We start from the raw sequence: 26,272 nt of genomic DNA on the forward strand, positions 1-26,272 counted from the left end.
TTCAGGAATGATTGTATTGTAGGTGGGGAATAAAAACTTTTTATTTAAAAAACATCTTTTTAATTTTGGGAGCTGAGTTAGAGTATATTAAAAGAGATTTTAATATACTTTTTTTTTTTTTTTGAGATAGTGTAACAGCCTTAGCTATCCTCAAACTGAGTTTGTAGACCAGGCTTGTCTTGAATTCACAAAGATCCTCCTGCATCTGTCTGAGGTGCTAGGATTAAAGGTGTGCACCACCACGCCCAGCAATTTTAATATTTTAAAGCACAAAGATTAAGAGACAGAGGCCAGAGGAGGGATGTCTCAGAGGTTAAGAACACTGGCTGCTCTTACAGAGGTCCTGAGTTCAGTTCCCAGCAACCGCATGGTGGCTCACAAGCAGATCTATAATAAGGTCTGGTGCCCTCTTCTGGCGAGCAGGCATACACGCAGGCAGAACACTGTATACCTAATAGATAAAGATCTAAAAAAAATGAGAGGGGTGGTTGGGCATGTTAGTCCACACCTTTAATTCCAGTGCTTGGAAGGCAGAGGTAGATGGATCTTTGTGAGTTTGAGGCCAACCTGGTCTACGGAGCAAACGCTAGGCCAGCTAAGGCTACATACTATCTAAAAAAAGCTCCCACAAACAAACAGAAATAGACAGGGGAGGGGATCAGTGAGACACATCCAAGAGCGTGGGTATGGTTATTTCAAAGGAGAGTCACCCTTTTTTAAATTTTGAGACAGGGTCATTTTATTTTGTTTTAGCTCAGACTGGCCCTAAACTCAGAGTAATTCTCCCTTAGTCTCCCAAGTGTTAGAATTAGAGGCATGAGTTACAATGCCTGGCTTGTGTTTTTCCTTTTTTTTTTTTTTTTTTTAAATTTAAGATGGTGTCTTTTAAGATTTTTATTTTATTTTTATGTGCATTGGTGGTTTTTGCCTTAATGCATGTCTGCAAGGGTACCAGATCGCCTAGAATTGGTGTTACAGACAATTGTGACTGGCCAGTGCTTTGATCTATTTCTCTAGCCCCAAGATAGGCTCTTATGTATGTAGCCCAGGATAGCCTCAAGCTCACTGTGTAGCTGAGGATGGCCTTGATCTTCTGGTCCTTCTGTCTGTCAGTGCTGGAATTGCAGACTGTTAGCAGCACCTGCTTTACGTAGGGCCTTATACGCAAGACGAACAGTCTCCTCACGGAGTCACATTCCCAGCTTCTCATAATGCTGCTGGGCATAGGAGTATGAGAGGAGGCTCAAAACAGGAGTCAGGTGTGCAGGGAAGCTTTACGTATCTGGGGTATTTTATATTTGTTTTGTTTAAAATAATTTTTAGATATATTTAATATGTATGAGTGTTTATTAATTTTTTTAAAAATTTATTTCTTTTTTTAAGGTTATTTTATGTAAACTGTGTTCTATCTGCATATATACCTGCAGGCCAGAAGAGGGCACCAGATCACATTATTGATGGCTGTCAGCCACCATATGGTTGCTGGGACTTTAACTCAGGACCTCTGGAAGATCAGCCAGTGCTCTTAACCGCTGATCTATTTCACTAACCTCTAGTGCTTGTATTTATGAGCTGTGTATGTGTGTGTCTGTGTCTGTCTATCTGTCTGTCTGCCTGCCTGCTTGTCCTCAGAGACCAGAGGACGTTAGATCCTCAGGCATTGGAGCTACAGATGGTTGTGAGCTATCAGGTGGGCACTGGGAACCAAGCCCAGGTCTTCTGAAAGAGCAACAAATGCTCTTTACTGCTGTGCCACCCCTCTAGTCTGACGAGATGTGTTTCAAAGGCTAGCCTAAAATCTGACTGTGTAGAGCAAAGACTTGAGTTTGTGCTCACATCCCTGGTTCTGCCTCTCTAGTGGTGATATTATAAACCTTAAAGTGGTTCTGGTTTTTTAATCTTTAAAACATTTTACACTACAGTCGGGCGGTGGTGGTGCATGCCTTTAATCCCAGCACTCGGGAGGTAGAGGCAGGTGGATCTCTGAATTCGAGGCCAGCCTGGTTTACAAGAGCTAGTTCCAGGACAGGCTCCAAAGCTACAGAGAAACCCTGTCTCGACAAACCAAAAAAAAAAAAAAAAAAATTACACTATGTGTGTGTTTACAGGTATGCCACAGATGCACATGGTGGGGTGGGGAGGGTCAGGGTATCAATTTTCTCCTACTGTGTGGGTTCCAGAGATCAAACTCAAATTATCAGCCTTGGGCAGCAAGTGTCTATCCATTGAACCTTTTGTTCTTTCGAGACAGAGCTTCTGTATATAGACCAGGCTGGCCTCAAACTCACAGAGATCTGCCTGCCTCTGCCTTCCTAGTGCTGTGTGTATACACACAGATACCATGAGAATAATTATTTAAAAATAAACGAATGAATAAGAGATGTATTTTTTTTTTTGTTTGGTTTTTCAAGACAGGGTTTCTCTGTGTAGCTTTGGAGCCTATCCTGGAACTTGTTCTGTAGACCAGGCTAGCCTTGAACTCGCAGAGATCCACCTGCCTCTACCTCCTGAGTGCTGGCATTAAAGGTGTACACTACCATTGCCCAGCTAAGAGATGTATTTTTAATGTATGTAAACTATAAGACTGGGCTGGAGAGATGGCTCAGTGTATAAAGGCTTCTGCCTTCAAACCTCTGGAGCCCATGTGGTGGAAGGAGAGAACTGACTCCCCAAGTTGTCTATGACTGCACACATATGTACATACACATACGTAAGAATATGTTTAAAAACTGTAGGCAGGGTGTGGTGGCTCATATCCTCAAGCCCACCCTGGTCTACAGAGTGAGTTCCAGGACAGTCAGGGCTACACTGAGAAGCCCTGCCTGCCACAGTCCCTAAGGGATGTCCCTACTTTAACACGGGGTTATTTGCATAGCAAAAGCCCGTGTGACGTCCTGTAATCCCAGTGCCTGGGAGACAAAGGTGAAAGGATTGAAAGTTCAAGACCAGTCTGGGCTTTTAGCAAGATACTGTCTCAAAGATTTTTTTTTTTTTTTTGGTTTTTCGAGACAGGGTTTCTCTGTAGCTTTGGAGAGTTTTTTGTTTTTTTTTTTAAATCTAGGAATTTGAGGCCAGCTTGATCTATAAAGTGAGTTCCAGGACAGCCAGGACTGTTACACAAAGAAACCATGTCTTTAAAAAACAAAAACAAAAATGCTAGGAATTGGCTGGGCATGATGGTGACCTATGCCTTTAATTCCAGCACTGGGGAGGCAGAGGTACTTGGATCTCTGAGTTCAAGGCCAACCTGGTTATGTAGAGTTCCAGGACAGCCAGGGCTCTGTAGAGAGACACCGTCTCTAAACAAACAAAAAAACTAGGAATTGTAACTCAGTGGTAGAGTGCCTGCCTTGCGTGTACAGGGTTTTAGTACCACAAAAACAAATAAATGAAATAAAAATAGAAGTTGGATAAGGTAAACAGTTCTCCTGTCATCTCAAGTGGCCTCCCTGTGGTTCAGGAGGCCAGGAGTCACAGGATGAAACCTGGTGTTTAGATCTGACTTCATTACCAACTGGTACCCACAAGGAGGGCACTCATTACAGCATCACCCTCTTGCGGGAACCTGGCAAGATTTTACTTTTCAAAACTCAACATATAGGGCTGTAGAGGCAATGGGCAAAACACTGCCTTGCCTGTTTGAGGACTAAAGTTATGATCCCCGGAATCCACATCAAAAGCCAAGTCGCGGCCAGGCAGCGGTGGTGCACATGCCTTTGGTCCTAGCACTCGAGTGACAGAGGCAGGTGGATCTCTGTGAGTTTGAGGCCAGCCAGGGCCACAGAAAAGCCCTGTCTCAAGAAACAAAACAATAACAACAACAAAGCCAGGTTGGGTATTGGAGAGATATCCAAGAGGTTAAGAGCATTGGTTGCTCTTCCAGAGGACCAGAGTTCAATTCCCAGCAACCACATGGTGCCTTACAAACTTCTGGATCTCTACTTCCAGAGTATGCAACACTCCATTTTGGCCTCCAAGGGCACCACACACGCATGTGGTGCATATACATACATGTAGGCGGAACGCCCATATGAACAAAGTATTTTTTAAATTCCAGCTGAAAGCCAGGTGGTGCTCCGAGGTAGAGAGAGGCAGGCGAATCTTTGTATTTAAGGCTAGCTTAATCTGCATATCGAGTTCCAGTACAGACAAGGCTAGGGCTACTTAGACCTCTTTAATGGGTTTTTGATCCTACTGCACCTACTGGCTTTGTGGGAGCCTAGGCAATTTGGATGCTCACCTTACTAGACCGGGATGGAGGTGGGTGGTCCTTGGACTTCCCACAGGGCAGGGAACCCTGATTGCTCTTAGGGCTGATGAGGGAGGGGAACTTGATTGGGGGAGGGGGAGGGAAATGGGAGGTGATGGTGGGGAGGAGGCAGAAATCTTTAATAAATAAATAAATAAATAAATTTTTAAAGAAAATGCAGATTACAATGACTGAAAAAAAAAAAACAACAAACAAACGAAGCCAGATGGGCAAGGTGGCCAGCATTAATCCCATTGCAATAATTGTTTTATTTCCAGTTTGTCACCTGCTCACATATCCAGTAAACTTTGGTTTGTTTGAGACAAGATCTCTTGTAACTGAGGTTGGCCTCAATGTCACTGTAACCAAGGATGACCTTGAACTCCTGCTCCTGTTGGCACTACCTCCCAGGTGTTAGGATTAGGTGCGAGTGCCAGCGTACCCTGCCCAGTAAACTTGGCTTTGTTTTTGGTTTTAGTGACAAGGTTTCTCTATGTAGCCCTGCCTTTCGTGCAGCTTGCTCTGTAGACACGGCTGACTTTGAACCTGAAGATTCTCTTGCCTCTGCTGGGATAAAGGTCTGCACTACTGATAGACTTCGGCCCTTAGTAACATTTTAATAGCATTTTCTAAGCGCTATCTAGGTTTAGAGACAAGATTATAACTTGCTCCCAGCTACCGTGGAGCCAAGTGCAGAAAACAGAAGCCACACGGAATTGGCAGCACACCCGCCTGTGCTCACACTCCTGTGTGTGTGTGTGTGTGTCTTTGCCTCCCTCCAGACCAGAGCGTTCCCACCAAGGGAAAATTGAACTTTTAAAGATTTATTATCTGTGTGTGTACATGTCTGTGTGTGTATATACTCACACATGTGAGTTTGTGTCCACGAGTGGTGACCAGAAGAGGGTGTTTCCACTTATTTCCTGAACCTAGGCTGAAAGCCAGATAGCTACAGTAATCTTTCTGTCTCCATCCTTCTCAGAGCTGTAGTTACAGCTGTTCTTGAGATGTCCAGCTTATGATGTGGCCGCTCAAATCCAAACCGCGGTCCTTGTGACTGTGTAGCTTGTGCAAAACCATTAACAGTTTGTGTGCTTATTTTATGGGGGTTGTGTTCTTTGATCTGAGAAAGGATGGTACATTCATGTACGAGGGGCCCTCCCGCCTTGCCTCTGTTGTCAGGAGATTTGGTGTTGGCTGAAGCCTAAAGGATGCTTTGAGGGGCTGGAGAGATGGCTCAGAGGTTAAGAACACTGGCTGCTCTTCCAGAGGTCCTGAGTTCAATTCCCAGCAACCACATGGTGGCTCACAACCATCTGTACTGAGATCTGGCGCCCAGGCATACATCGAGGCAGAATGTTGTATACATAATAAATAAATAAATCTTTAAAAAAAATAGAAGGATGCTTTGACAGATTATAAGGCCACGGAACTATGTGTATAAAGGAGGCCTGGGAGGCACTCCGTTTCTCGGTGAGCCCTACCTGGTGGATGAACAACCCTTTCCTTCCTGTCCCCTCTGACCCTGACCATTGTGGTCTCTGTCTCCAGGTCCGAACACTGTTTGTCAGTGGCCTCCCTGTGGATATTAAGCCTAGAGAACTCTACTTGCTCTTCCGGCCATTCAAGGTGAGTCAGGACCCAGGAGCCCCCAGAGCCCAGGATCAGGGATGAGCAGCAAGAATGAATCTCTGCTGTGGATTGAACTGCAGAAAGGTGCATCAGAAACTGAGCTCACAGACCTGGCTCTATCTATGACGGTTCTGCTGAATCTCGTCTTGTGCCAGTTTCCTGGCCCTGCTGAACCTCAGTTTACTCATCTGTAAAATGGAGACAGTAAAGAATCCTAACAGACTTTTCCATGTGAGGAGTTCTGGAGATTCAGTGTAGCCACACACACACACACACACACACACACACACACACAGTTAATAGAGCATTCAGGAGTGTGCCCTGGGTACCACTGTATCATGTGATTCAGAACACAAAGGCAGCAGGAACTCGGCCTCGGTGAGGGTTTCACCTCCAGGGAACCACTGAGGAAAGATGAGGCTGATGGGGAGACTGTGCTAGGGTCAGCACAGTAACAGCTTCTGACCCTGAAATGGCCACCTCTCTCCACAGGGCTATGAAGGGTCCCTGATCAAGCTCACTTCAAGACAGGTAATTTCTCTCCTAGGTGTTTCCTCCCAGCCCAAACTAACTCCTGGCAGAACTGAAACCTTTTTCCTACTGTTTGAAAGCATCTGAAGGCAGAGACCCACTCCATGCTGTCTCGCTGCTGTCCCGACAGAAGGACAGGCTCCACAGTTCCCTCCTCTTTTCTAGTCAGCTGGGCCCTGTCAGCCTCTGTCCTTGTCTGGCTCTGGCATTCTGCCTGACCCCCAAGGCTGAAGACATTAGAGGTAGTAGCTGAGTTCTGACCTCCTGCAAGAGACCAGAGCCCAGAGCCTTCAGGGGCCACTGGGAGTCTGAAGTCAGTTTGCAGCCTTCCTTGTCTGCATGCATTTGCAAAGGCTTCTGGGGTTGTGGTTACAGCTCAGTGATAGAGCACTTACCAGACATGTGCCAGACCTAGGTTTAATCCTCAGATTTGCTTTAAAAAAAAAAAAAGGTACAAGGAAGCCGGGCGATGGTGGCGCACGCCTTTAATCCCAGCACTCGGGAGGCAGAGGTAGGTGGATCTCTGTGAGTTCGAGACCAGCCTGGTCTACAGAGCTAGTTCCAGGATAGGCTCCAAAGCCACAGAGAAACCCTGTCTCGAAAAACCAAAAAAAAAAAAAAAAAAAAAAAAGGTACAAGCCGGGCGGTGGTGGCGCACGCCTTTAATCCCAGCACTTGGGAGGCTGAGGTAGGCAGATCTCTGTGAGTTCGAGACCAGCCTGGTCTACAAGAGCTAGTTCCAGGACAGGCTCCAAAGCCACAGAGAAACCCTGTCTCGAAAAACAAAAAAAATAAATAAATAAAATTTAAAAAAAAAGGTACAGAAAAGGTGATATTACATGGTATTAATGACCCATGGAATAGTGCTGTGTTGACATCCTTTCATGGTGTGGTACCCAGAAGGGAGACTTAACTTAGATGCTTGTGAATCCTGAATCTTCCAGATTTATCTTAGGGAGGATATGCCCAAGAGCTTTATTTCTTCTGTGTTCTCTAACCAACAGGGCAGGTAGTATTTCCAATTAGGTGATGGATTTTTTTTAATATTTGTGGTACTGTGGTGGGGAGGTCGAGTCCAAGGCCTTGAACATGCTGGGTGAGTTCTGCACATGGGGTGCATACATGGAAGGCTGGAGACATGCAAGGGTGTTCTTTCTTCCTTCCTACTAGCCTGTTGGTTTTGTGATCTTTGACAGCCGGGCAGGAGCAGAAGCAGCCAAAAATGCATTGAATGTGAGTAGACCCACAGACCTCTGAAGCAGCGATTGTCCCTTTTCTGTCCACTGCAAATCTTCCCCACTGCCCACCCGTCCCAGGGCAGAATCTCTGACTGCCTGGTTTGTGATGCGTGTTGTTACTCAAGGTCAGCGCAGTATTCCCTCTGCTGCAGCCCTGGGTGCACGTTTTAGAGGCAGACTTGCTTCTGGGGTCCTGTGTATTGATGGCAGTTGGCAGTATGGGTTCTTGTACGAGTCGCTCTTTCTTTTCTTCCCATTCAGGGTATTCGCTTTGATCCGGAGAACCCACAGACTCTGAGGCTAGAGTTTGCCAAAGCCAACACCAAGACGGCCAAGAGCAAGCTGATAGCGACACCAAATCCCACCAGTACCCACCCTGCCCTAGGAACACATTTGATTGCACGGGACCCTTGTGAGTGGACCTCTGATCTTCTTTCTCCTGTCCTTTGGGTTTGCCGCGGCCAGCAGGTTCTCCTTAAACTGCGTATATTCAGATCCTAAGAGAAGTTATCAGTCATGTCTCCTTTTCTGGAGCCTTCTTCATCTATAGCCACCACCTCGAGACTTAGCAATCTACTTCCTCCTGTGGCCATTTGGAGACTCAGAAAGGCTGGGCTCCTGGGCGGTCAGGGCTGCGCTATTTCCTTGAAGCCTTTTTGTGATTTCTCTTTCTTAATACAGGCTGTCTATGGCCTGCTTCCAGAAATAGGGTATTGGCCATGCTGAGCAAGTTCTCAGGGCTTCTTTCCCTGGCCTCGGGGCATGGGGAGTATGGTTCAGTTATTGTGCATGGGTCCCCTTTTCTGTTTGAAAGTATGCAGTGAGAGGAGAGACCAGTGTTCTGATGATGGAGTGCTGTCTCCTGTTGTAGATGACCTGATGGGGGCTGCACTGATTCCTGCATCCCCAGAGGCCTGGGCCCCTTACCCTCTCTACACCACAGAGCTGACCCCAGCCATTTCACATACTACGTTCACCTACCCAGCTGCTACTGCTGCTGCCGCCGCCCTACATGCTCAGGTAAGTTATTCAGGTGGACGAGAAGGCTTAAGACAGACAAGTAGGGCTCTGCCTACCTTGGCATAGGCTGCTCCTGCCCCTGGGGCTGCAGCAACAGAAGTGTCTTCTGCCAGGAATGTTAGCTCATGTCTGTAATCTTATGATTTAGGAAACGGAGACAGGAGGAGATTGCTGGGATTTTGAAGACAGCCTGGACTAAAATGTGAAACTTGGTGTACAAAGAAAAACAAAACAAAAACCAAAAACAATCCCGTAAACTGTTGTCTTCGTGGGTTTTTCGAAAGCTCAGGCTCTGGGGATCTATCTGCTTGTCCGGAGCACAAACCAAACTGGGGACATGCAGGCGGATCTGTTCTGCCTTTTCCTGTCTTTATGAGCTTTATCAAGCTTTTAAAGGCGTTATTACTCTGAGAATTAGAATAATATACAGAGCATTTGAATTGTTCAGAGTTGGAGAGTTACACAATAAAGGCTAGAACTTTGCCTGGATATCTTAGAACTACTGCTTTTTTTGTGTGTGGTGGTGGTTTGTTTTTAATTACATTTATATGTGTGTCCCGTGTGTGCAGAGACCATAAGACAATTTTTGGAAATCAATTCTCTCTACCAAGTGGGTTGTAGGAATCAAACTTAGGTCATCAGTTTGGGAGCAAGTGTCTTTACCCACCCAGTCATCTTGACAGTCCTGTTCACTGGTAGATTTTTTTTGTTTGTTTAATTATTTTGTTTTGTTGGTAGATTTAGTTATTTAAGTTTTTTTTTAACAGGATGAGTGGGGAGACTAATCTAGCCCAGGCTGGCCTTGAACTCCTGATACTCCCGCCTCTATCTCAAGTGCTGGGGTCCTGCAACACCACGCCTACCAATGTTTTTCTTTTTTGAGACAGTCTTGTTATGTAGGCCAGGCTGGCCTTGAACTGTTGGTAATGCTCCTATCTCAACCTCCCAAGTATTAGGATTACAGGTTTGGGGACTGGGCACTGGGGCAGAAAAAAGACAGCAACCATTTGTAGGGGAAGTTTGTGAGAGAGGAGACTAGGCCCAGAGCAGGGTGTCACTGTTGTTTCTGCTGCTGGCCATGCAGACCTTTACTCTGTTCCAACCACTACAGACTGAGCCTTGACGTGGCCATCCACCATGGGGATTTCCTAGACTGTCAGGAGAAGAGCACATGGAGGTAGCTGCTTGGTCCTGACCTGGGTAGCGGGAAAGGAAAGGAAAAGCTTCAGAGGGAGAGTTCACAGGGAGCAGGAACCGCAGTGAGGACAACTAGGCACACCTAGGAGGCGAGGCACGGGAGGCAGCGGCAGGCTGATCTCTGCGAGTTTCAGGACATCCAAGACGGTTACACAGGGAAACTGTCTTCAGAAACCAAAAAGCATCGTTCCTAGGTCTTTGGAGGGGCTTAGCAACACAGAGGTTGTCCTCTCAAGGTGGAAGAAGGTCAGGTGCTACCATCTTAGCACGGTTACCTCAGCAGGAAAGTCTGTTTTGATTGTACTGGGGCCACACTGTAGTTAAACGTGGTGCTTTCTCCAGCTGAGTGTCCTGGACAGCTGGAAAATTTCCTCTGGGATAGCCAGGGCCGTCCAGAGGGAAGGTGTATTAACATAGGAGTCGGGAGGGAGATGGGGAAACCTTTTCTCTGTGTGTGCCCTGGGCAGGTCTGAGTGCTCTAGGCTAAGCTGGTAGCTTTCAGTGCAGGAGCAGTGCAAGGAACTGGGGAGGATGAGAGGCTACTGCCTCACTGGTTCCTGGCCTGTGATCCCAGCTCTGCCGCCAATTAGCTACATGAGCTTTACCTTGGGCCTGTAGTGTGTCATTTGTGAAGAGCCAGAGACAATGGTTTGCCAAACCCAGGAACACTCCTCTGCTCTGCTGGCTGGGAGTGCTACCCTGCTGCCAGTCCCTGAACTCTGGTCTCCTGCATTCCCTCTCCCAGTTCCTGTCTGTGCTCTGCTCTTTTCCAGCTGGACTCCAGATCCTGGCTCCATTACTCAATCTCGCGGTAACTTTTGGAGGGAAGGGGCGGTTCGAGGTTTCTCTGTAGCTTTGGAGCTATCTATCTATTTCAGTTTTTCGAGACAGGGTTTCTCTATATAACAGCCCTAGCTATCCTGGAACTAGCTCTTGTAGACCAGGCTGGTCTGAACTCACAGAGATCTGCCTGTTTCTGCCTACTGAGTGCTGGGATTAAAGATGTGGGCCACCACTGCCTGGCCTCAGGCTGATTGCATTGTGTAGCCAAGGGTCAGGATGGTCTTGAGCCTCTCACCCCCCCCCCTCCACCTCCAGAGTGATGAGATTACAAACAGGCAACACCCAGGTTTTACACGGTACTCAGAATGGAACTCAAGGCTCATACATTATAAGCCAGTACTATCACGGATCTATATCTCAAGGGTCCCTTTATTGTTTGTGTTCTGTGCTTTTTGAGGCAGGGTTTCTTGTGGCCTAGGATGAGATGACCTTCAACTCCTGATCTGCCTCTATCTTGGGATATTAGGATATATCATACTCTACCGGTAATACCCAGCTTTTTGTCAGGATAAAGTACTACAGAAGTGTTGGGATTTGTGATTGCTGAGGCAGGAGGATGATTATAATTGTCTGGCTGTCTGAGATGCTGCCTTCTAGCCTTCCTGGGAGCAAGAAGGAGGCCACCCTAAGCACGGTGGTATATTTTAGAGGCAGACTAATGACTGAACAGTCTATGGTTCTGAGCTTGTTTTTCAGGTTGACTAGACACCCATTTCCTTAGCAGTCAATGAGGCCACGAGGAGGTAGGTCATAGGCATGCAAGCCTGTTCCATGGAGTGATGTTTCCCTCTCGTCTGTGTTCCATGACAGTACTTCACCAGAAGTGTCTTATAACTAAGGAAGTGGACACTTTGAGCCCAAGTGAGAAGTTCTGACCCTGAGGACCAATAGAAAAATGAAGGGCAGGGCCGGGCGGTGGTAGCACACGCCTTTAATCCCAGCACTTGGGAGGCAGAGACAGGTGGATCTCTGTGAGTTCGAGACCAGCCTGGTCTACAAGAGCTAGTTCCAGGACAGGCTCCAAAACCACAGAGAAACCCTGTCTCGAAAAACCAAAAAAAAAATAAATAAATAAAAAAAAAAATAATCACAACTAGAAATCAAAAAATAACGCAAACATACATGTACGCCACACCTGAAGGGCAAAGAGGTGACCTTGAGAAAAGGTAGTAGCCAGAAAAACAGAAGGCAAGAAGGTGTGGGAACTAATCTCCACTATTGCTCCCTTGCCAGGCGCATCCCAGCTTCATAGCCCTGTGGCTGCACTGACCAGACCTGCAGGAGGGCCCTGAAAGGAATCGAACCTTCACCTGAGATAGGCATTATGGCCTCTGCCTTTAATTCCGGCTGGCATTAGGGAGGTGGAGGCTGGAGGGTCAGGAGTTTAGGGCCAGTTTTGACTGTATAGCAGATTTGAAGCCAGCCTGTGCTGCACTGAAACTATGTCTCAACAAAACTTTCCTTCTAAGCAAGAAGGCACGAAAGTGTGTGTGGCCACAGACTCCCTTGCCTGTCTTCAGTGTGATGGGCTCTTGACAATCCAGGTGAAATTCATGAATGGAAATTCAGAGCAGCACATGACACAAGTATCTCAACATTTAAACTCCTACAGATCTGCATTTAGGGAGGAAGCCACATGGATTGGGTTTAACATTGGCCTAACCTACTTCAAGGAAACTTTTCTTTTTTGTTAAAACAAAAAGCCTTAAACTCCTGGTAGTCCTCCTGTCTCTGCCTCAGTGCTGCAATTACAGACATGTGCTATCATGCCCAGTGATGGCTGTCTCCTTTTAAAAAATTCTTAGATTAGCCGGGCGGTGGTGGCGCACGCCTTTAATCCCAGCACTTGGGAGGCAGAGGCAGGCGGATCTCTGTGAGTTCGAGACCAGCCTGGTCTACAAGAGCTAGTTCCAGGACAGGCTCCAAAACCACAGAGAAACCCTGTCTCTAAAAACCAAAAAAAAAAAAAAAAAAAAATTCTTAGATTTTGGGCCAAGCATGGTGACCTGACTTTTGATCTCTGAAACCCACAGAAGGATGAAAGCAGAACACTGATTCAACACGCACTCAGACACACATGCTCACACAAATACATGATAGAAAGTAAATACATATACAGATTTATTTACTATTTACTATTTTTAATTACTGTTTATGATTTATTTACTACTTATTGGGAGTGGGCATGTAAATAAATCAGTAGATGTGAGTCTTTCATAAAATTTTCTATACAGTTAATCTTGTTGGTCTTTCGGCCTTTTGAGACAAGGTTTCATGGACCCAAGGCCAGCCTTGAACTCATTCTCTTACCTCTACCACCTGAGTTCTAGCATTGTAGGCATAGACACGGTGAGTGCCCCCTGCAATTTAGTCTTGTTAGTTGGTTTTCCACATCAGGTGCCTGGCTGGCACATCGTTGTATGAATGTGTCAACTTCTGACAGGTTTCAGAGAAGTTGTTGGGAGCTGCTTTTGCTTCCTGCTGCACATTGTGGGCACCTGGCCTGGTTGTACTCCTAGACCAATACAGAGTCACAGTGCAGACTTGACAAGACTTGTCAGGCAAGGAATGAGGTTTGCTGTTGCTATTATCATTAATTTTTTAAAAATTTACCATTATTATGATGATGATTGTGTGTGGACATGGGTGCCATGGTACACTATGGCTGTCACAGGGCAACTTTGTGGAGTCAGTTTTCTCCTTCTACCATTTTTTGGGTTGCAGGGACCAAACTCGGGTCAGTGGGCCTATGTGCTTGTAGCCACTGAGCCATCTCACTGATCCTGGGTGAAATATTATTTTAGTTGGTTTTCTGGCCAGTGAGGCTCCCCATCCTTATTGGCTATTCATATTTTTTTTCTCATTTAGACTCATTCCTTTTTGGTAGACTTTAGTCCTAAGATCTGTGAGGGGGACTGAGGCTGTACCTCCCTCCTCTCGTCCTCACGTTCTCTTCTTTCTTGGCAGCAGCCCTTACGTAGGATGGGGAGAGCCCTCAGGTATCTGTGAACAGCTGAAGGCCCCGAGAGGATGAGACTACAGGGTCCCTCACACTGCTGGGCCTGGGTGGTGCCATGCATTGAGCTAGGGCAGGAAGAGGAGAGGAAGAAAGAAACTGGGCTGCTTTTAGAGGAACCCATGCCACAGGCATATGAAGACATATTCCACGGCAATCCACATACATCCATTCAAGTGCATTCTCTCTGGGTCAATAAATGCCCCAACCCCCACCCCAAGACACCCTAAGATATCTTGACTCAGGGGCTAAGGAACTGCTGTTGTAGTTTGAGCACGTGGGGGAGTGAACATGGGGAGACTTTCAAACAGCCATCTGTGGTCGGTCTCAGCCCCCTTGAGTGGTCCCGTGGGCTCCCAGCCAATCAGGTACTAATGTGGGACTGTTCCAACTGGGTGAAGGGTGGCAGGCAGAGCCTGTGAGGAGATTCTGAGCTGCCTAGAGCCCTGAGCTTGTCTGGTGGCAATACTGCTTCTAACTCTTACATCCTTGGCCTGTGAGTAAGTTCTAGTGTCTAGCTTGGCATCCAGCTTCGAGGGTATCCCCAGCCCAGCCATGGGCCAGAGGAACCTCCCTTAGAGCTGTCAGCCAGGAGAAGGAAGAACCTGCCCTGCTATGTGCCAGGTGGCAAGTGTTAGGATAATCAGCCCTGACTTCTCGTCGTCCTGGGAGGGTGTGCTGGCCCAAATGGTGTTCTCTATGAGCCACATGTAGAGTTGGAAGAGTCACAGGAGCAGCGCCATGGCAGTTCCCTCGGCCCAGAGGGCCTGGCATTGGTCATAGCCAAGTGGGCCAACTGGGTCTGCCTGCTACAGTTCATGGTTGTTGTCTGAATTCCCAGCTTCTCACCTGTTCTCTACAGGGGCTCTTAAGTACCACCCCTCTCTTTCCCAGGGGAACTCTAGGATCTCCCGGGTGCTCAGATCCCACTTTTCCACCAGGCAGCTTTGGGTCAGGCTGGGACTGACATGCTCCTTGGTGTGTGTAACTGGGGCAGGTGCCTTCCCTGAAGTCTTTGGCAGCAGCTCAGCTGTCCTTGCCAGGTGTCTAGCTCACAGAGAGGGATCCATGCCATTTTATTGACCATTCTCTGGGAATCCAACCTTGGGGCTGCTGCCCTGTGGGGCTTTCTGCGATTGCCACATTTTAGGTAGTTGCAGACCCAGGCAAGGATAACCTGAAGCTGTGAACTCCTGCCTGAAACCTCAGCAGAGGTTTAAAGTCTCTGAATTTATGAACCTTGTAATATGGGAAAGACGGAAAGGTCAGAAATAGCTGCATTGAAGAATTGCCAGGGCTTTGCGTGGAGACCCACGCCTTGAAGACCACACTGGTTTTAGTTGTTTTACCTCCTGTCCTGCTTGCTCTTTACAGCCTTGTTTGTTTTGTAAATAGACCAAGAAACAGATCCAAGCTGGTGGTGGTGGCACATGCCTTTAATTATAGCCCTTGGGAGGCAGAGAAGGTGGAACTCTGAGTTTGAGGCCAGCCTGGTCTACAAGAGCTAGTTCCGGGACAGATTCCAAAACTATAGAGAATCCCAGTCTCAAAAAAACCAAAACAAGCAAACCAAAAAGCCCAGAACCAAGCTGAGTGGTAGTGGTGCAGGCCATTAATCCCAGCACTTGGGAGGCAGAGGCAGATGCGTCTCTGAGTTCGAGCCAGCTAAGTTTACAGAGCTGGTGTTGGGACAACCGAGTCTACCCAGAGAAACCCTGTCTCCTGGGGGTGAGGAGGTGATTGAAAACGATCCAAAGAAACAGCACAAAATGTGTCAAGCTCATTCTCCTGTTGAAACTTTCTCAGGCTAGGCATCACAGTTGGCAGAGTGCTTGCCTGACCTTCATGAAGCCCGGGTTCAATCCTCAGCACTGCATAAAACACAGAGTTTCACTCCTGTAATCTCAACATTCAAGAGGTGGGGGCAAGATCAGAAATGCAGGGTCATTTATTTATTTATTTTGCAAGGTCATTCTTACTTATATTGGTAAGTCAAGGGAGTCATGAGATTCTGTCTCAGAAAAATACCCAAACACCAATAGCCTGGTAGACATTTGCTGCCAAGCCTGATATCCCGAGTTCAGTCCCTGGAGCTCATGTGCCGAAAGAAGACCGATTTCCACAGGTTGTGCTATTTAGCCTCCTCACATATGCCGAAGCATGCATATATATACGTGTGGGGTCCAAATGCTGGCATGTCCTCCTCATGGAACCCTGACCCGCAGAGGAGGCAGGCCAGCTAGTGTTTTCCCATTATCAGGAGAAAGAAGCTGATGCTTAGAGATGAGTAACCAACTGGTGCTGGCTCTCACCAGGTGCTGTGACAGCCTGGACAGCCACAGGGCCTCTCCTCAGATTCACCCAGCTCCTGTTGAGGACTGAGGTGAGCAGGCAGCTGGCATGTGTTCCCTGACAGTGACTTCTCTTGCAGGTGCGCTGGTACCCCTCCTCGGATACCACTCAGCAAGGATGGAAGTATCGCCAGTTCTGTTAGCTCCTCAGTAAGTGTTGGCTGCAGAGGTCAGCACCTCCACGCTGGCTGCTCACATGGCCGTGGGTCCCTCTGCCTGGTGCTGAGTGCTTGCTAGGGCTGTCCTCTTCCTGTTACCCGGCATCCCCTTCCGCAGCCTCCATAGCCAGCTCCCATAGCCAGCTCCCATTCTACTCTGCTCATGGCCACCTCTCTCCCCTCCCTTCAGGTCTTGTCGCCCTAGAGTGGGGCCTGTGTGGAACTGCTGCTTCCCTCTAGATCTACACTGTGAATCTGAAGCCTGACGTTCTCCCAAGGCCTTCCGGGCGGGTCGGGAGGCTGTCTTGCTGGGATCCCACACCTAGGCCCAGCTTGTCGGCTTCATTGGGAACCCAGCACAGCCTGACCTCCTGCTCAAACTTACGTCTGTAGTCCCCATCAAGGAAAAGGAATGTTTAATTTTGCATGTTTATGAATTGTGACACTTAAACTTGTGCATACGAGTGTACGGTTTGTTCCCGCACTGTCGCCATAGCAACAGGTCTTGGCACTGGAGGCTTGTCAAGCCTAGTCTCTCTCTCTCCACTCCTGACTCCTACACCACCCTACTTCAGGGAGGCCTGAGTGTTCCCCTCCGCCCCACCCCGGTCCTCACATGTGCTCACACACACCTGCAATCTCCATCCTCTCCTAGCAGCAGATCCGCAGCCTCTGATTCACTTCTGATCAGAGTCCTGCGCTGCCTCCTTCTCCGTGGGCTGACGAGCCCAAGACGCCTTCCTTGTGCTTACGTCCCCCAGTGCACCCCACCCTGCCACTGCTCTTCATCTTCCTGAACTTTGAAACCAACCAAAACGTGAAAAGTATTTTTGTACCCTGTGTAACAAAATATTTATGGATCATAAAGGGTTTTTCATGTGTTTACCATTAATTATTGAAGAGACCTTGTTCAGCCTGTCGGATAAGTTTAACGTTTAGTTTGAAGCATGAAGAAAGGTTTCCGTTCCTTAGCAGTCGGCCTTTGTGCCGGGCGTTGGTTTAAGAAGAATGAGATGAAGGATAAATTGTGCAATTTTGATTTGTTTTAAAGCATGTCTGTGCTTTACCTTTAACCTCAGCTCGGATGTTTGGCCTCTTTGGACTGTGGGTGATGTCTGGAGGTGGCTCTTGTAATTGCTGACCCTGTGAGAATGTGAAACTGGATCATAAATGAAATGCAAAATAAAAACCTGAAGTGACTGCTGATTTTTTTTGCTTGTATATTCCATGGGATCCAGGCTGCCAGGCTGAGGGATGACCAGAGGGAAGCCAGGAACAGTCTTGGCCCAGGGGCTCTCTGGCTGGGGATACCTCAGAGTTGTTCCTGTTATTATAGAAGTTGTTGCCTTTTGTAGTTAGCTGAGAAACCAGTCCCAGAGTGAGGAGTGACCTGCACCAGGGTCATGCAGGTACCCGCTGACCGTCATCCCATCATGTTTGATGGATTTGCTCCTTGGTAAAGGAATTCTGAGGGCAGAGAGCCTTAGTCCTCGTACCCAGTCAGGGACCTGAGTGTGCCTTTATCTACCTTCCTTCACCCTCCTGCCCTGTGGTCCTCTCAAGCCCTCTAGGAAGAAAAAACTGAAGTTGGTGTGCTAGCTTCCCTCTTTAGAGTCTGATCTTGGTGTACATCTGTGAGGCTGGCCTGTGGGAACAGAGGAGACCCAATAACTTTGCCCATGACAGGTTAAACTAACTGTGCTGTTGTTTGTAGACTGCAGCTGATACCTGGGAAGAGAGCAGAAGGCCCCTGAGGTGAGCTGTGCTGAGAGCCTGGGGTGGCTTGGACAGGGTGGTCAGGTGGCCTGTGGCCACCTGGACTCTTCTATGATATCGGGTTTCAGTTTAAGGAGAGAAATGGCTTGAAATCTTCTCCAGCTCCTGCTGGATGGCTGGAGCTCTGAGTTTGCTTTTTTGTCCACCCTGGTCCTGGAGAGCAGGGCCAGTAGAACGGAGCTTGCCTCCTGCTGCTTCCCACTGGGCAAAGCTGCAGTGGCAGTGGCTGTAGCTGTGGCAGTTGCAGTGGCTGTAGCTTTGGCTGTGGCAATGACTGTGGCTAGCAGTGGCTGTAGCTGTGGCAGTGGCTGTGGCAGTGGCTGTGGCAGTGGCTGGCCCTGGTTGCATGGATGACTGACACCTCAGCCCTTCTCTTATGTGGCTTGGGTCTAGGGTATTAATTGCTGACAAGTAAGTTGGGGTGACATGTATCTAGGTGCTGAGTGGGCTAGAGGAACACAGGAAAACACAGGCTTCGGGGTAACTTGGGGTGCAGGAGGGACGGTGCCTGTACCAGGAAGGGGAGGATTGGGCCTTTCTAGTGTCCCTCACTGGTGTGTGATCTGGCCAAGCAAGCAAAGGCCTTCCTGACTTGAAGCTCCTTCTCCCACGGGGAAGAAGCTGTTGTATGCTTGACAGCCCCCTCCTAGAGCCAAGCCATGGTCTGACCTACTTCAGCTGTGTCAGGATCCACTGGGTCTTCCCGAGGTGCTAAATTATTTAGTTGGGGCGCCTGGGTCTTTCTGAGATGGGTAGAGGATGCTACTCCATAATTTAAAAGGTCCCTATGCTGTGGCTTCCGGGGAGGAGGGGACTGGGTCACGCTTCACTGAGCAGGGCCTAGGCCTTGGTCTGATGAGAGGAAGTAAGTCCTGCAGCCTTTGCAGCTGGGGCAGGACCTCTGCAGAAAGACTTCCATGGACTGTCACATCTGGACAGAGCTTGAGTTGACAGGCAGAACCACCCATAGTTAAGGAGTTGCATGGTAAGACTGGGCTCAGAAGCTGCCTTGCCCATAAGGTATGTTCTTCAGAAAGGGCCCGCAGGTGTGTCATCCTGGCCTCTGATGACAGGACTTTGATTAGATGATGTCACCTTGACACATGCCAGGATCTCCATCAGACTGGTCTCTAGGCAGGTCTGTGGGCATTTTCTTATTAACGACTGATGTGCGAGGACCCAACCCACTTTGGGTAGTGCCACCCCTGGGCCCTGGTCCTGAGCTGTTCAAGGAATCTGCCTGAGCAGCCCGTGGTGAGCAGCACCCTCCGTGACTTCTGCTTCATCCTGCCTCCAGGTTCCTGCCTTGGCTTCTCTCAGTGGATCGTGGGGTATGTAAGTCAAATAATTTTTTTTCCTTCCCAAGTTGCTTTGCTTTTGGTCATGGTCTTTTTTTCTCTGTAGCTTTGGAGCCTGTCCTGGTACTCACTCTGTAGCCCAGGCTGGCCTCGAACTCAGAGATCTGCCTGCCTCTGCCTCCCGAGTGATGGGATGAAAAGGCGTACACTACCACCCCAGCTTTGGTCATGTTCTTTATCACAGCAATAGAAACCTAAGGCAATCTTCCCTTCTTAGAGGACCCGAGAGTCAATGAATACTAAGTTCTTTGGGTGTGGGTCCCTTCTCTATCCAAGGAAGAGACCATAATTGCATGCCCCTGCTTTGCTAGAAACCAGTGCAGAAGATGCCTGAGAGAACTGTGGCTGCCACCCCTACACCCTATGAGAACTTGGCTCCCAACCAAAGATTACTTGGTTTGCCTGCATATTTTTGAGGTCTTGTAGTTTAGTTGGCAATTATTAGTGATGGCAGTCCTTACCATGGAGCCTTTACATGACAGTTGGTTAGTAGGCTCCAAGATGTGGAGTTGCCTTAACTCACACACTGGGAATCAGTACTGGGTAAGAACCCAGCCAATGTGGGCCAGAAGTGTGTAGAAGGACCAGGATTCATCTGCTCTGCCTGGTTGAACCTGCAGTTTACTGAAGCCATTTTGGTCTTGGAGTTCTGTCGGCTTGTGGCTAATCCTTGAGAAACCTTAAACACCTCAGAGTGCGGTTTTAGAGAGTTCTAGGAGAGACTACCTCAGCCTGCAATGAGTTAGGGTCTCACTTTGTCTCCTGACCTGGAATTTGCCCAGGCTGACTTTAAACTCAGTGGTAATTGTGCTGTCTCAGCCTACCACGACCAAGTTTCAAGCATGTGATACCATATCTGGCATTTAAAGTGTAGATTACAATTTACATACTCTGTTTTTTGTCAGAGATCATAGTCTTTAAAAGTGTGTGTGTGTGTGTGTGTGTGTGTGTGTGTGTGTTTGGATGCAAGGTCTTATTCTGTAGCCCAGACTGTCCTGGATTTCACTGTGTTTTCTAGGTTGGCCTTGAACTTGCATTAGTCCTCCTGCCCTCCTGCCTCAGCTTGTTGTGGGAGCTGCGGGCTGGCGTTCCTGCCACCCAGCTCCCGGCTGCCTAGCTAGCTCATGCCCCAAAATAACGACACACAAGCTGTATTCTTTTAAACACTGCTTGGCCCATTAGCTCTAGCCCTTACTGGCTAATTCTCATATCCCGATCAACCCATCTCTAATAATCTGTGTAGCACTAGTCTTACCGGGAAAGATTCAGCATGTCTGACCTGGTGGCTGGCTGCATCGCGTCTGGCTCTGAGAGGAGCTGCCCTGCATCTGCTCACTTCCTCTTCCTCCCAGCATTCTGTTCTGTTTACTCCACCAACCCATGTTCTAACCTATGAGAGCCAAGCAGTTTCTTGATTATTTAACCAATGACCTTCCTCCATCATTTCCCCCTTTTCTGTTTAAACAAAAAAGGAAGGCTTTAACTTTAACATAGCAAAATTACATATAACAAAACAGTTATCAAGTAAGAATTACAGTTACAATATTTGCATCTATTTTATCTTTATCATAACTAAGGAAAACTGTAACTATCTATCTATTCTTCTACTCCACCAAAAACTCTAGAAGGATATAATATTACCTAAGTAAATGAGAAGTAAGCAACTTACAAAACTCTAGAAATCACAGAGACATCTCGCTGCCTGGACAGTCACCCAAAGTTCCTCTGTACCATTGGGGCATCCATCTTCGGCCTACAGGTCCATAGTTTCCAGCAGACATTTCAATGAAGCAGGAAATTTCAAAGGCAGTTAAGTCACTATCTGCTGTGTCCTGCAGAATGTCTTGCAGACTCCTTCATGAATCAGGAACCCTGAAAGATCATCTCACCTTTAGGCAAGTTCAGTAGTCCTCTCTCTGCAGGTTCTCTGTGTCCAGTTTATGCAATAGTCCAGGCAAGAGCAGTTTCTTGCCCAAATGGCTATCAAACGCCATAAGGAACCTCTTCGATGCCCATCTTCTTCTTGAAGTAGATTGGTGCTGCCAGGAGCAGACGTGTCTCATTGTCATGAAAAACCCTAAGTTATTAAAACATTTAAAATGCCATATTCTCTAGCCTTTGAAAGATATGAAGAATGCCTATCTAAAATATATCTATGTACATCTAGAAAATCTTAACTAACATGACTACAAACTTGACTATTATTAATGATTATCCATTAACAACCTATATACATTACATTTTTACATGAACTACACAACCACAATACCCTAATCAATATCAGAAATATATATACATAACAAAATTGCCTTAAATTTATATCAACAAAGCAAAACTTATACCAATGTAAATTATCCATATCTATATCATATCCCCCTTTAAGTGTAAAAGAACATTTATAAACAATATATGGGAACATGGGCGCAGTTATTTCTCTCCAAACTGCTTCCTGCTGTATAGGGGTGCTGCTAATTAGGTCGTTTATGGTGTAACCTGTCTGTTAGGTTCATCTCAGTTGGCAGTTGAGCGAAGTAATTTTTTGAAGGTGTTCACTGCAACCTTTTAGGAGGGCGTAGTCTGTCATACCATATTGGGATAGAAGCAATACACAGGGTGTCATCCTCTGTGAAAACAAAAGAAGAATCTCTTTTCCAAAGTATCATATCCTTAGATCCAAATTCTGAAGTCAAGGTATTTTCAAAATATCTATGTTGGATTAGTTCAGTAGCATTTATAAACAAATATCTTTTAGCAGCTGTTGCTCCTTCCTCAGCATTCAAACAATTCAAACAGCATAATAGCATACAGTATCAAAATTCTGTGTATTTTCCATCTTTGTGTGCTTTATTTTAACCTCTATTTCATTTATTTTTACTTTTATTTTTTGCTTTTTGAGACAGGTTCTCTGTATATCTTTGACCTGGAATAACTCTGTCGACCAGGCTGTCCTTGAACTCTCAGAGATCCTTCTGTCTCTGCCTTCCAGGCATTAGGATTAAAGGCCTGTGCTACCACACCTGGAAGTCACAGAGGTCAATCTCCCTCTGCCTCCCAAGTGTTGGGATTAAAGGTGGGTACTACCACACCCAACTACTTCCTTATTTTTGTTTTTTTACTTTTAAGAACTTTAACTTTTAGCCTGCATATATTTTTAAACACACTGTAAATCATTTAAAGTTTTCTTTGTCTTTGAATCTCTCTTTACTGTATATCTCTTTTTCTGACCACATGAGTCTTTAATTTACCAAGCAATATCTCTAGGACAAAAGCCATGGCTTTGACGGCTGGACACAGCCCATTCCTTAGCTTTCCAGCCTCATGGCGGAGATACCAGCTGTAGCCATTTTTATTGCCACAAGTCTAAGTCTATGGCGTTTCAAGGTCCCTGCCAGCAAGCAAGCTGCAACAGACAACACTCAAGTCCTCTCTCTGTAGTTGGCCCTCCTGCCTCACACAGAGTTTGCCCTGGCAGGACGGCCCAGAAAGCCCACATTTTAAAACAACATAACTTTTTTCCTGCTACGGCTGAAAACAAACAAGCATGCAGTCAGCTTTTATCAATACCATTTAAGTGTTTCGTGGCAGGACCTCTTAAAAGAGCTGCAAGCTTTGCAGCTAAAGCTGAGTCAGGAAGCCTCTCTTAGACGAGAGCACTTGCAGACCCAAGAAATTGCTGCTACCAAGAAAACATGCTTTACTCTCTTCTTTCCCAAGCTTTCTCAGGCTTTCTGTGGATTCAGTTGTTCACACGTTAGGGGCCATTCTGTTGTGGGAGCTGCGGGCTGGTGTTCCTGCCACCCAGCTCCCAGCCACCTAGCTAGCTCATGCCCCAAAATAACGACACACAAGCTGTATTCTTTTAAACACTGCTTGGCCCATTAGCTCTAGCCCTTACTGGCTAATTCTCATATCCCGATCAACCCATCTCTAATAATCTGTGTAGCACTAGTCTTACCGGGAAAGATTCAGCATGTCTGACCTGGTGGCTGGCTGCATCGCGTCTGGCTCTGAGAGGAGCTGCCCTGCATCTGCTCACTTCCTCTTCCTCCCAGCATTCTGTTCTGTTTACTCCACCCACCTATGTTCTAACCTATGAGAGCCAAGCAGTTTCTTGATTATTTAACCAATGACCTTCCTCCATCATCAGCTTCTACACCATCAGCCACCATGCTTGTCCCTGAAAGTTGTATTCAGCTTTTGTTTTTTTCATCTAATGTTCTACTTGGGAAAGGGGGCAAGGGGAATGAGTCAGAAGCCCAGAAATCACAGAGCATGACCTCAGATATTGTCACACTGTACTTACTACCTGTTTTTTTTGTGGGTAGATTTTCTGTCCCTCCTACCAGCTCCCAAATCATGTTACAGAGACTTATAAAAGCTTGGCCAATAGTTTAGGCTTGTTTCTTTTTTTCTTTCCTTTTTTTTTTTTTGTTTTTTTGTTTTTGTTTTTGTTTTTGTTTTTTGAGGCAGGGTTTCTCTGTGTGTAGCCCTGGCTGTCCTGGTACTCGCTCTATAGACCAGGCTGGCCTCAAACTCAGAGGCCTATCTCTCTGCCTCCTGAGTGCTGGGATTGAAGGCGTGTGCCACCACTGCCTGGCTCAAGGCTTGTTTCTGACTAGCTCTTACAACTTAATTTAACCCATTTCTATTAGTTTACTTTTTGACTTGTGGCTTTATTTCCTTTACTCTGTAGTACCTATGCTGCTGTCCTGCTTCCTCCATCCCTGGCTGGCAACTCTCCCTGCCTCCACCCTCATTCCCATCATCCTCTCTGCCCCGAAAATACTGCCTAGCTATTGGCTATTCAGCTTTTTGTTAAAATCAGTCCGAGTGACAAATCTTCACAAAAAAGATTATTCCACACGCTTTTAAGGAGAGAGGCTGCAGACGGTCGGTGCAAGGCCGTGTATGTGGCTGTGCTCTGCCACTGGCTTGCACCCTGGCTTCTTACAAGCCCTGAGTCTGCCATCCTAACACTCTTCATTTTGTGTTGAAAAGGTCTTGCTCACTGTGTAGCCTTGACTGCCCTGGAACTTGCTATGTAGATGAGACTGAGATGTGGCTCCCCCTGTCTTCTCGGTGTCACCAGCGACCTGAAACCCTCTGAGAAGCCACTAGGAAATCTCAGGATTCTAGCAGCAGGAGGAACAGAATTATACATTCCTGTCCTGATGTGGAGTTTACCATGGTTACATATGCTGTCTCTTGTGGTCACCGTAAAAGTCCTTTGAAGCATGAAAGGTATTTTCATCTACTTTTTGTAGCTATGGAAACTGAAGGTAAAAGCTCCCATGGAAACTGTCAAGATAGTTCTAACAGGTAAAAAGGTGTTTGCCACCAAGCCTGACATCCAGAATTTTATCCTTGGGATCCATAGTGGAAAAGGAGAACCAACTCCTTTAGGTTGCCCTCTGACCTCCGCACGTGCATTCTGGCATGTGTCCACATCCACTAGTAAATACATGTTTTTTCAAAATCCCACAGAGGGAGATAGTTCAGTGGGCAAAGCACTTGCTTTGCAAGCGTAAGGACCAGGGTTCAGATCTCAGAACTCATGTAAAATCTGGATGGCTGCAGCAGTCTACTGTAATCCTAGCACTTAGAAGGCAGAAGAGGGGCTATACCAGCAAGCTATACCAGGTGCAGCAGCAGACCTTACCTCAATAAGTATCGCAGAAAACCACCAAGCAGCTAAGAGCACTTGCTAGTGCAGAAGACTTGAATTCTGTTCTCAGCAGCCACATTAGGTGGCTTACACACACTTACAACTCCACTCTCCTGACTTCTTGTGCACCTGTTTACAGAGTACACTTACATATACTCGGGCACACACATTTTTTTGTAAAGGAATTTTAGTATATTTGCATTTTGGGAGCATGTTTATGTGTACCATGTACGTGCCTGCGCAAGCCAGAAGGTGTCAGATCCCCTGGAACTGGAGTTGACGGGCATGTGGGTGCCATGAGTCACACCAACAAGGTCCTCTGCATGTGCACCACGTGCTCTTAACCACTGAACCGTGTGTCCTGCCCAGGCGCACATACACACTGCTCCAGTGGACCCTGCACTTGGTACATGGTCGGTAGAGAATGGGGCTCAGTTTCTGCTCCTTGGAGTGTACAGTCAGGGACCTGGATGGCTGAGCAGCTCAAGGAGGAATATTTAGGAATGGGAAGAATTAGGCAAATAGTCCAAAAGTCTTCCCCCTCTGTTTGCCGTTCTTCCCTGTCTTCCCTAGCATGCCAGTCTGACTGTGCTAATGTAGTCTTGGCTTCCCAGGACAGGGTTACTTGAATTAGAGGCTTCTCTGATGTGTCTGTTTCTATCCAAACTCAGATTCACATCCCTAAAATCTGCAGTTTGTCTCCTGGAAGTCAGCTTTACTCAGGGAGGAAGTGGGAGCAGAGATGCCATTAAGGGGAACAAGGTACAAAAGCCAGAGCGGAGGTCTTCACTAAGGTTTTCCCCAAGACTGCATTCCCTGTGGTGTATCTGCATATAAACTCTAGTTTTTGGGCCCGTGATGTCCCTGCCTTCAGGTGCTAGGTATACAGCCATGCCTGTCTCTTTCCCTGCCTCCATCCTATGCCCATCTATGTTGTCTCCTCTCTGGCCCTTGGTCATCGCCTGTGAGGGAAGGTGAGGTTCCTATGTTCCCTCCACTGTAGTGGTAATAGCTGAGGCCTTAACTAGACCATGAGTCTGTGGTGCCCTCTTATGGCGAAAGAGCTCAAAGCTACTTGGATGATTGCCTTTGGATCCTTTCGGTTAGACTTGACCCAGACCTGGGCTATCTGGGCCCCTGCTCCAAAGTTCTGAGTTAGGCAGTCAGTTACAAACACAGACCACTCTCTGGATTCTAGACAGGTACACAGATTACTGATCCTGGGTGACAGGTGTTTG

The 26,272-nt window shown here is 47.1% G+C and overlaps 1 protein-coding gene across 2 annotated transcripts in view; it reads left to right on the forward strand.

The window, feature by feature from the left end:
- The window catches only part of Rbpms2 (RNA binding protein, mRNA processing factor 2), a 35,524-nt gene extending 18,089 nt beyond the window's left edge, over positions 1-17,435 (forward strand). The window contains exons 3-9 of one of the 2 annotated variants that reach the window (XM_057767801.1): positions 5,801-5,878; positions 6,374-6,412; positions 7,583-7,645; positions 7,912-8,062; positions 8,522-8,670; positions 16,158-16,227; positions 16,426-17,435. In XM_057767801.1, coding sequence (XP_057623784.1) covers positions 5,801-5,878; positions 6,374-6,412; positions 7,583-7,645; positions 7,912-8,062; positions 8,522-8,670; positions 16,158-16,220 — 543 coding nt within the window. In that variant the 3' untranslated portion in view covers positions 16,221-16,227; positions 16,426-17,435. The remainder of the gene's footprint in view (positions 1-5,800; positions 5,879-6,373; positions 6,413-7,582; positions 7,646-7,911; positions 8,063-8,521; positions 8,671-16,157; positions 16,228-16,425) is intronic. The other variant, XM_057767803.1, reaches the window with a different exon arrangement.
- The last annotated feature ends 8,837 nt before the right edge of the window (positions 17,436-26,272 follow it).

The sequence above is a fragment of the Chionomys nivalis genome, chromosome 4 (genome assembly GCF_950005125.1).
Source record: "Chionomys nivalis chromosome 4, mChiNiv1.1, whole genome shotgun sequence".
Classification (NCBI taxonomy): domain Eukaryota; kingdom Metazoa; phylum Chordata; class Mammalia; order Rodentia; family Cricetidae; genus Chionomys; species Chionomys nivalis.